At 44.1% G+C, this 10,665-nt stretch overlaps 1 protein-coding gene across 1 annotated transcript in view; it reads right to left on the bottom strand.

Moving 5' to 3' along the window:
- Positions 1–880: 880 nt before the first annotated feature.
- LOC5514171 overlaps positions 881–10,665 on the bottom strand; it is a 36,252-nt gene continuing 26,467 nt past the window's right edge. The window contains exons 11-19 of the mRNA XM_001634286.3: positions 7,560–10,530; positions 6,464–6,766; positions 5,350–5,856; positions 4,843–5,060; positions 4,073–4,227; positions 2,990–3,452; positions 2,468–2,551; positions 1,639–2,145; positions 881–1,212 (exon numbers count right to left, since the gene is read on the bottom strand). Of these exons, the coding sequence (XP_001634336.3) occupies positions 1,152–1,212; positions 1,639–2,145; positions 2,468–2,551; positions 2,990–3,452; positions 4,073–4,227; positions 4,843–5,060; positions 5,350–5,856; positions 6,464–6,766; positions 7,560–10,530 (5,269 nt within the window). The 3' untranslated portion in view covers positions 881–1,151. The remainder of the gene's footprint in view (positions 1,213–1,638; positions 2,146–2,467; positions 2,552–2,989; positions 3,453–4,072; positions 4,228–4,842; positions 5,061–5,349; positions 5,857–6,463; positions 6,767–7,559; positions 10,531–10,665) is intronic.

The following is a 10,665-nucleotide window of genomic DNA, read 5'->3' as shown; positions in this document are numbered from 1 at the left end:
GTTATATTTAAACGTTATCTGTCATAGCTAGAGAACTAAATAAAGAGATCATCCCATATATGATTAGGACTTTAGTTGACTCAAGCTCAGAGCTCACCGATAATTCTACACACAAATTTTGTTAGATAAGAAGTTTGAGTTATTTCGACCACCAGCTAACTCGGGATGTTTTTCGTTTTCTTTGAAAGGATTAGAGTTAGCGGGGATCCAAACTAAACAACATGAATAAACTTCGAGACGTTTTTTTTTTTTTCGAAACGGTTGTGATAGACGATGGCTCCATCCACAGCTCCATAAATGGTTCTATCATTCAAAAAGTACCGGTAGTGAATTGAAAAGCGTATGACGCAGATATTTTACTTTAGACAACCTTTTAATATAAAGATGCTAAGTGCTTCTACAAAAACGCGCTGTATTAATGGGTCTAGTGACAGATCTTGCAAAAATTGGGGGGAAGGGGTGGAAAGGGGGAGAGGGAGGTGAGTGAGGAGGGAGGCATCCTTTCCCTCTTTGGGTCATAGAGACGTATATATGTATGTATGACATACCCAACACCCATGAAATTTATCCTTGACATTTTTCTTTCTTTCCTTTGGGTATTTTGTTATTTAAACAATATTTGGTAGCGATTTGTTCCAAAAACACAAACAAAGATTTTAAATACCCTTATAAAGTTAACAAAACCAAGGACAAAAGCGGACAGATAAAACACACTGGAAGTTTAAATATATTATTAGTTAAAATCTCTTGGTCTTGATTATCAAAGTTCGTATTATAAACAAAACATAGAGCCTAAATGATTTTTTTTTTCACTTTTCCTTCCCTGATTTTCAACGAATTTGCTATGTCATTTTCCGAGACAATAAACAAACAACAAGTATTATTTTTGAAATGCTTCTTTATTGTCTATTAAAACCATTATTTTGCAATGATCGCACGGGAGAGTAGCTGGAACAAAAGTTAAAAATCCTGAGTCTGTTTAGAGACGGACCTGCAAAAAGGTTCTTACGGCTAAAATTAAGTGCTTTCACTGCTTTCTTACTAGATTATCAAAAACATCTTATCATTAGTGTAGTTCGTTATCCAAGGCTGGTCAAGGTCATGTATTCAGTAGAACTGAGAACTCCTGGAGATCCACTGGAGCCTCAAATTCATAGCTCGTCCTCATCTTCACCGAGATTCACTTCCCCGCAGCTTGACCCGGAAGCCATTCTATGGATATGTGAAATATATCTTACGTTAGCCTCTGAAAATACCAAATGAAAAAATTTAAAGAAACAGATGGATCAAAGAACGGAAAAGAGAGTAAAAGAAAGGAAAGAGCAAGAGAGGAAGAGTGATGGAGAAAAATGGCGCCACGAGAAAGAAAGAAAGTAGAAAAAAGAAGAAAGAGAGAGAAAGCAAAGGAAGAGAGAGAAAGAAAGAAAAAATAAAGAAAGAGAGAGTGAAGAGAGAGAGAGAGAGAGAGAGAGAGAGAGAGAGAGAGAGAGAGAGAGAGAGAGAGAGAGAGAGAGAGAGAGAGAGAGAGAGAGAGAGAGAGAGAGAGAGAGAGAGAGAGAGAAGAAAAAGAAGAAGAAGGAAAAGAAGAAGAAGGAGAAAGAGAGAAAGAGAGATAGAGAGAAAGGGAAGGGAAGTCACCTGTTTCGAAAGGACATCTTGCTTTCGTGTGGTTCCATGCACTTCGGTTCTTTATCGGTTGGAGTACTTAGGTCATCTTCGTGTTTGGGGCTCACGAATGTGTCATACGTTGGATTATCATAAACAGTCGGACCATCTGTGTTTTCCGGAAGCACCACGTCGTCATACGTAGCATTATCGGAAACACTCGCACCACCCTCGTCAGCCGGGCGGAGCACGTCGCCAAACGCAGCATTCTTCAAAAGACTCAGGTCATCTTCGTCAGTCGGACGGAGTCCGTCGTCGTACGTAGAGCCTTCGTTATCGCCGCGGCTCAAGGTTGTACCGTACACTGGGTTTACGTATTGCGACGGCGGGTCCTCGTCTGGCTTTTTCTTCTTGGAGAAGAACTTTCTCTTTTTCTTCGTTGGCTGGCGGATGTTAAGTTCGTAGCTTGGCTCCGTCTGTGAGTCGCTTCCAGATTCTACGTCATCTTGTTGCTTCAGTCGATAAATTTTCGGTGACGGTCTACAAAACAAATGCATATTTGTTAAAAGAAATCGAGATCGAGTAATTTTTTGCCAGTGAATATTTATACGACATTTTTAGAGTAAATAAATTGCATATGCGTAGAACTTCACCGCCTTTCGGTGGCATTTCCATAGTATTCCACTTTTTTTCCTTAGACAACAAGAAAATTCTTACGGTAAAACTAGTGGAGGCTATTTGGGAAGGGTTTTGGGAATGGACTTTATAAGAAGAAGCGAGAGTCAATATGTAATATTGATTCAAAACACAAGGACACGGAACATTGCGTTACGCAGCGTGACACAAGCGTGACGTCACACACCTCATCTCTGACTGCACCAGGTTGGCAGATAGCGTCCCGGCGGTGTCCATCGGGATTTCATCTTTCTGACTCCTTCTCGACAATCTGAAAAGAAATACAAGCGCAGTATAAGAGGAAAGGTGCAGATGGCGCGGCGGATATGTGCCAAGTGCTGGGGCTAAATAACGTGCAGGATTGGGTATGTTACAGGATTTTCAGTGGGGTGGGGGGTAGGGGGGGGGGGGGGGGGGGTGCGCGTGCCGTCCGCGCCGTAGGTACACACCAGCGTTACACCATCCAAAAAGTCAGGCGACCAAACCAATAAAACATACAGCGAGATTTGACAAACAAGTATTCTAGATTATCAGCGCGAGCTGGGGCAACCACAGATCTACCACTGACTATATCTGATTCAAAGCGTTAGAGAACCTGAAAGACCCAATTAAAACTACCTGGCGTGCAGCATCTGAAGACAACTGTAACTAATTGTTAATCTTTATTACTTATACCTCCTACAAACATTGAACTTATTGTTCATCTCACCGTCTCTCTTTGTTCTCTTTGTGCCCTCTCTTCTTAAACCAGCAAGCAGCCAAGAAGACAATAGCAATCAAAGCAATGGCGGAGCACACGCCCACAATAATCCAGATGATATAAGACTCTTTTGTGTTCTCAGATATCAAAATCTTGCTCCTGGTCTCTTCACGCGAGGCCAGGATCGCCCCACCGGTCGTATTATCGAGGGTAACCCAAATCACACGCTCCTTTGTCTCGACATCGTCGCTTGCAATATTCAACTGCAAAGTTGCATTCCACTGGCTTTCCTCGAATTCCACGACTCCGGAGCTGGGCCATACGAGCTTGTGGGTGTCGGAGGACTGGTTGTTATAAAGCGACCATTTGACTTGGATATTACCCACGGCTCCTTTCGAGCGTTTGATTGGCAGCTCTAAGGTCTGGACGGAACTCGTGCGGTTGATTTCAACTTCCCCTTCTTCGTTGTAAACTATAAAACACGGGAATTAAGTTAGAATCACAAGGTCATGTTATTGTCATATATAAGGCCAGTGATTTCCAAGATTTAAACTATCTGAATAAAGTTCACTACCTCTCGGGCTAGTATTTTATAAAACGGTTTCTTCATAAGGAGTAATTGAGCAAAACCGTTGACAAGGATTATCTGTTGCTGATAACAGCATTTCCTATATGTGAGTCAATCACTACTTTTTTTCTGGGCAAAGGACGGGTGAAGCGGACCTAGAGTGAGGGGAGGTTAGAGAGGGGCGAAGGCCGTAGGGGGGCGGGGTGTGGTATGGAAATGTGTCTTGCTCAAACCGAAAAGTGCAGCAAGGATACTCGCAGTCCCTAATTCCCTCAAGTGACAACAAAAGTTGCATAAGGAAAATAGCATGAATATATCACTCCTTCGAATAGCGATTGTCGCCATATTTTTGGAGGGATAACCGCTGATTGTTGCGGACGCGAAAGCGCCGATTTTTGACCCCTTATTGTCCACTTTTGTCTGGGATTTTGAAGGCTATGGAACGACAAAATTGTTCACATTTCTGGCGAAACATCCGTATAATTGCTAAATGAAAAACAACAATTCCTGTTATGTAATCATACCTGAGGAATTCTTCTCAAACAGCATCAACCCTCGCTGAGCCTTAAAGGTCCAGAAGAACGCAAACTGCGTCAAGTGACAGACATTCACGGTCAGCATCTTGATGGTACGGTTCACGTGATACCAAGGCTCAGGGCACGTGAGCGACGCGTCCATCCTAACGCAAGCAGAATAGACATTAGGCAGTGTTCACGTGAACATACAGTATCTATCGTTATAAGGAATGGCGGCGGATTAGTGGGGGAAGTAGGCTACTCCAGCTATAAGCATGCGCGCGCACTCGACATGGAAATCTACCTCAACTACCGTCAGGCAGCGTGTGCCTCGTTTGGTGCAAGCTTTAAAAAGCGCGCTCTGAATTCTGGTAGTTAAGGCAGGTTTCTATTGTAATGCTCGCGCAAGCTTATAGCTGGAATGGCCTACTAAATTGGGTTAAGCGGCTTACCACTTTTGAAGAATTTCTAGAGCTTGTTTTGTATTATCCACCATTTTTCGCGTTTATGTTCCAATTTTGGCCACCCCCTTCTTGAGAGCGTAGACACGCCAGTGGACATGTAATTGCGTAACCTTATCTTGTGTAATATCTCCCAAGGTGACATCATGCAGAGGCGGATCCAGAAGTTTATAAAAGAGGGGGGCCGGAGCAAAAGTTTCAAGAAAGTTTTTCCGTTTATTTCCTGATAATTCTTGTTAATTTTTAAGCCAAATGTCTGAAAATAGGGGGGGGGGGGGGTGGTCAAGACGAGTGATCGCTCGCCAAGAACATACTCACCACGTATTGTTGTTTTTGTTCCATAGGTAAAGCACAGGATCTATGTCATATTTGGTCACCTCCTTGTTTGTCACGCGCCTGTTGGCGTTCACGAGCTTGTCCACGTCGTAGAACATTGCGATCTTTATAGGTTTGGCAAACTTGTAACCTTCTTCGGGCGTGTTGTTTTGTGGCGACAGGGCCTTAATTTGGAAGCTGTAGTTACCAATCATGAATTGCTAAAAAAAAAAGAACACAGTTTGATTACAAGCTGCTATATTCATTATATGATAAAAAGGTAGTTCAATGACTACAACCGATATCAGAAGGCTGATAAGATTGTATTAATAATTTGCATAAAGTTGTTGGAATTGATCATTAAACTTCAAGTAAACACAGAGACAAGTCGCAAAACAAGGCACAATTCGAACTAGAGGGTAAATTTCTTATTTATTAACAGAATTTAGCCAAAATGTTCTGTTTCTCTTGCCCTTGGAAACCATTCTTTAGCAAAGCAAAATGTCTTACCCCTGGTTTAGTGACTTCAGGGTCAGATACCGGTCCGTCTTCAGACATGTTGCTTTTTATCGTCTTCTCATCCAGACTGTAACACTTCAGCTTAACTTCGTCATCACCAACTGCCCCCTCGGGGATATCCAGTGTACCATACGTCTTGCCGACACCCTTGTCCTTCCTCGTCCCGTCAACATTCATGTTTACAGTGTCGAAAAACACAGACGCAGAGGTGTTCTTATCAAAGAGGTATTCCGTCTTGCCGACAACGACTCCGTCTGACGACATCGGTTCTGACATCAGCCCCGCCTTATTAGTAGTTCGTACGGTGGCATAGTACCGGTGCCCCTTCTTGAGGGCGTTGTCCTTGAGCTTGACGTACCACGTGGTCGTATTACCGATTTCTACGTATTGGCCGACGTCCGATAGACCCGGAGCTGAGCCCCAGGCCACCTCGTACGATAGGATACCGCTGTCCGGATCTGAGCCACTAAAGTAAGCAAACATGATGTCCACGAAATTCTAGAACGCAGAAAAAAAAAACATATTTTCAATCCAGTATTGCGCGTGGATAGTTAAGTTCTTCCTCCAAAATAGAGTTGCATTTTAAGTGAAAACAATAACATTCTTTAAAGCCTAATTGTATTGGCTCTTTTCTTTTTTTACGCATGCTTAATGAATGGTTTGTAATTACTAGGCCAATCAAAAGTACTGGCGTTTACCCGGGGCATCAATATTGTAGGTAAGCAAGTACTATATACGCTTCCCTTGTCGCTTAGCCCAGTTTTCATTGAACATTGCACTCTATCCATGTCCAATACAAATGTAGCACCATGAGAAATGTAGTTTTCTTCCCAGCCAGGATTCCCTTTTTTATCATTTTACCTATTTACTACCCGTTTATTTAATACTGCTGTAGTACTAAGGTTAAAGTTGTATATGAAATGAGTGTTAAGAGAGGACAAGGACTGCAAAATAACATTAATAATCTCCTTGACTGGTCATTTCAATCATTACTTACCTCATTACCTGTTCACACATTTAATCATTACTCCCTTCATTACCTGTCCACATAATGAACAGGTTGATCAATAATAGGAGATTTTTCAAGTTGATCAATAATACCAACCTGGTAATCCATGTCAGCACCCAGCACCCCATCCCTGACGAAATTCATCACTGGAGGTGTGGTATCTATGGTAACGCCATTACTACTGTTAGCTGAGCACCGGCCAGCGGCGTTGCACGCAACGACAGTGACATAGTACGTGTCCCCCTGGTCAAAGTCTAGACCATAATGACTGCCGTTAGGGCGCATGCCTGTAGATTCACATTCCCGGATGTCATCTCTCATTGGCTGGCTCCCAACGCACCAGAAGTACTCAACAATGCCACTCTCCTTGTCTTCGAAATCAATCCAGCGAGCGTGGACCTGAAAACAAAGGACAAGCTTGATTTAACTGCTGTGGCACCGGTTATACGATTTCGCAATGAATACAAGTATAGAGTAGAGGACATTAGGATTTTTGTAGATTATAAAAGGCCAATCATGCCGCCATTTTATGCTCCCGCTCAATGCCGAGTCACAAAAGACTCATTTTCATCGGCTTTTACAAGCGAGCTACTAAGATCTTTTCATCCAAATATCGTCAGTAATGTATCAGACTTCATTAGAAGATTAATATTTTGAAGCTTCCTTGCGTTGTATTTTCAATGATAAACAATAACCGAGGAGTGGTTGATCGACATTCTTAAAGCCATTCAAACAGCGCCAACATTGTTAGACAAAATAGCCAACATTTGGTGGCCATCTACAAGCAATGTTCACACTTTTTGCAAACCATATTGGGAAGTACATAGCTCACCATCATTTCTTTTAACTTGTGGTTAAGCGATCGTAACGGTGCCAGGTATATTGGCCGAAATGTACGCTCCCAAGAATACTTTATTTTGAACTCCTTTTTAATAAAAGTTGTCAACATCAGGCAATGTGGTCTTCCCCGCCTCCCTTTACTTGTCAATCAAAAGTACCCCTCTACCAAAGCGTGGCTAGTTGTATTAGCTGAATTGTAGCCTAATCTCCCCAAAAGTAGTCAGGCCAAAATATGAAAAAAGCGAGGTATTTTAAAGTGAACGAGGCTATGAAAAAATATAAAATATGATCATGTTTGATTTATTTGTGGACATTTTTTCGTTTTGTCATATTATATCTGATATTTTCTTACCTCAGACGTGTTGTTTGTAAAGTCAATATCGGTATCTTCGAAGTCGCTGGAGGAGCACTGGCTGTCTTCACCAAAAGTCATATTCGCCGAGCAGTTCATATCTCTGTCCGCGCCCAAGCCATCAAACACAACGCCGACAACAGGTGGGGTCGTATCGATGATGAACGACTCAGACAGCGATGTCGTAGACATGTCGGCACGAGTCGTCTCGACAATTTTTACGATGTACTCATTGAATCCACCCTCGGCGAAGAATGTGCCGTTATCCTGCAGAATCTGCAAACCTCCTGTCTTATTGTCATGCATTTCAGTGTATGGACAAGTCTCGTCGTCACAGAGAATTGACCGGAAGTGGATAGGGTCGTCATCAGAAGACGATGCACACTTCCGGTTGTAACAGGAAGTGCAGATTGTCGAGAAACCACCAAATGATCTAGCACCTTCACAGGAAGTGCACCTGTAAGTGTCCCGAATGTCTAGCCTTGTAAACCTTGTCCGGATAAAGTTCTGGGGACAATACGTTGACATATACACCCTGCCCGTACCGCGCGCTTCGCTCAGACCTGGTAATGCTAGCACCCCAGGCGTGCCAAAGAGTACCTTGGAATCCTTTATAGCAACAGCTGTACTTATAACTGCGTCATCAAACCGGAAGTGATTTTCCCGCGAGTCCACACGGGCTAGCTGTGGACAAACGCCAGCCCGCGAAGGGTCTGGATGGTAATCGTATGTGCCATGGAATCCGACCAATAGCACACCATCGCGGCCTCGCAACGACTGCATCCCGAGAGCGACAACAACGCCTTGGTTCATGCCTGTTAAGTCCATACTTCCGCTAAGCCTGATTTCGGGCGGCGCCTGATACTGACATACTTTGGTGTGGGTCTTTGCTACCAGGTCTATGTCGAGGACTAGCATTACGCTGGTTTTCGTGGACAACAAGACGAGGGTATTAGAATCGGTGAGGCGAATCTCGGGTGATGTAATGTTCAAGCCGAATCTACTCAAGTCGACTTTGATGACCAATGAAAGATCTTTTCTAGAGTATAGACTCACAAAGGCGCCGCTATCGAGGGTAACTGCAATCGCTTCATCATTAATTGCAAACGACTCGCCGAAGGATGGATCCGATTCTGTGCGACCGAGTTCATTGACAAACCTCCATGCCCCATAACGCTCTTGAAATACCCCAAGCACCCCCTTATCAGCGGACATGCCTGACACTACCACGGTGTCATTAAAGATGACAGACTTCTTGGAAATCATATTAGACCAGCTGACATCGGCGTTGCATGGACTTCTCTTACAATTAGAAATTGTAGCTTTCTTCACAAGATTGATAATCATACCATTGAGTTTGAAGCTGTAGATACGAAGAGTGTTATTGGTATAAACAAGAAGCTTGTCTCTCCACACTGCAACCTTTGCTAAGCTGTCCGCTTCCACGGAGATTGCCTGATGGGGAAGCCATGCATATCTCGTAGAAAATACAAACGCTCGTCCAGTCGCACCAGCAACAGCAAAGCCATTATCCAGGAAAGCGATAGATGAGCCAAACCTCTGTACAGGAATTGTAGGTTTGAAGTGCGTGTCCGAGTAGTGCTTGTTCGAATCCATGGTGTGATTAACGCAGCATGGTCCCTCGGGGTTGGCGATCCCAGGCAGAGTTCGCATCTCCTCGGTCTCCTCCGTAGCGTTTGTATTATTTGCGATAGATGTAATACGCGTAACTAGAAGCTTGAACTCTTTAGTCGGGCTGAACTTGTTCGCCTCAAGCATCGCGATGGTCTCGTTTGAAAGCGTGAAGTTCGTTGCGTTAAATCCAGCAGTGACACCAACTGTGATCTCTGATGGCGATGAAATGAAAATCACGTCGTCAACAGCCACACTATCGTTATAAGCCTCCGCTTTTTGCTTCGACATAAAGGGTGGTAGTCGTAGATTTGGTAACCATCGTTTACGTTCCTTCTCAGGTGCACTATCCTTCAAAATAACCCTCCTTGGTAGAGGCGGCGTGGGTTCTAACCGAATCCCATCAGTACTCCCCTCAGCATAAATTTTGCCCTCGTTCCAGACCCTCACAACCCCACGGTATTCTTCCCAAGGTTCAAGGTTCAAGGACCTGATGGTTACGCGGTCCTCCGTGGGGGGTACTCTCATGAAGTTCTGAGCGAAGGGTTCGCCGTTCCACGACTTTGAATGATCCATCGAGGGATAGGACTCGTTCGATGAAGGATGGGTCACGGCAACCTCGAGCTTCATGCGGGAGATGTCACCAAGGAAACGCCCAAGTAGCTTCCATCTCAAGGTCAAACTCTCCATATCCGCCTTGTAATCTATATCCTTCATATTTGTGCTATTAATGTTCTCCAGATCAATGACCTCGACGACTTTAGGGATCGCTGTTATCACAACACAAGGTTTGGATACCAGGTGAGTAACGTGACCTGCATTGTTCATGACGTTCACTTGAGCAAACAGTTGGGTCCCAGTACGAATCTCTTCGGTGATTGCATTCGCATATGTGTCAAGTGCCGCCGACTTCATCTCCACGACATCGCATGCATCTGTTCGTTTCCCGACGCACCAATCATAGCGCCTCAGTCCACTTTCGGGATCTTCAAACTCGTCCCAGTCCACGCTGAGTAGCTCCTCTGTGCAGCTAAATCTAACATAGGGGCTTGGGTTGTTTGACGAGTTGGTGTTATTGTAAACGGGATCAATTACTTCTGGTGCTGTTACATCAACCAAAACAGCCTTGGTTGTCACCTGAGCCGTCTGACCAACGCGATTGGTTCCTCGCACGGTCACGTGGTACATGTGCCCGTTGGTGAGGCCAAGACCGGTGATGGTGTAGTTCGTTGTTAGTCCGACATTGAGGAAGTCAGTCACGTTGCAGTCACTTGATGGGATACCGACGCAAACTTCGTAATAAGCTATGCCACTCTCGTCATCAGAGAACTGGAGCCATCTGGGGATAGGGAAGGGAATATGGTATGGATTACATGTGGATTGCACGCCAATGCAATGAATGGATGTGTTATCAACAAATGCACGTTTGGAACGCTAAGGTTGGGACACTATCCTTATTATACCAAACATTCAT

This window comes from Nematostella vectensis, chromosome 5 (genome assembly GCF_932526225.1).
Source record: "Nematostella vectensis chromosome 5, jaNemVect1.1, whole genome shotgun sequence".
In the NCBI taxonomy this organism is placed as follows: Eukaryota; Metazoa; Cnidaria; class Anthozoa; order Actiniaria; family Edwardsiidae; genus Nematostella; species Nematostella vectensis.
Note: the sequence above shows the minus strand (reverse complement) of the source record. Positions and strands in the feature narration are given on the sequence as shown.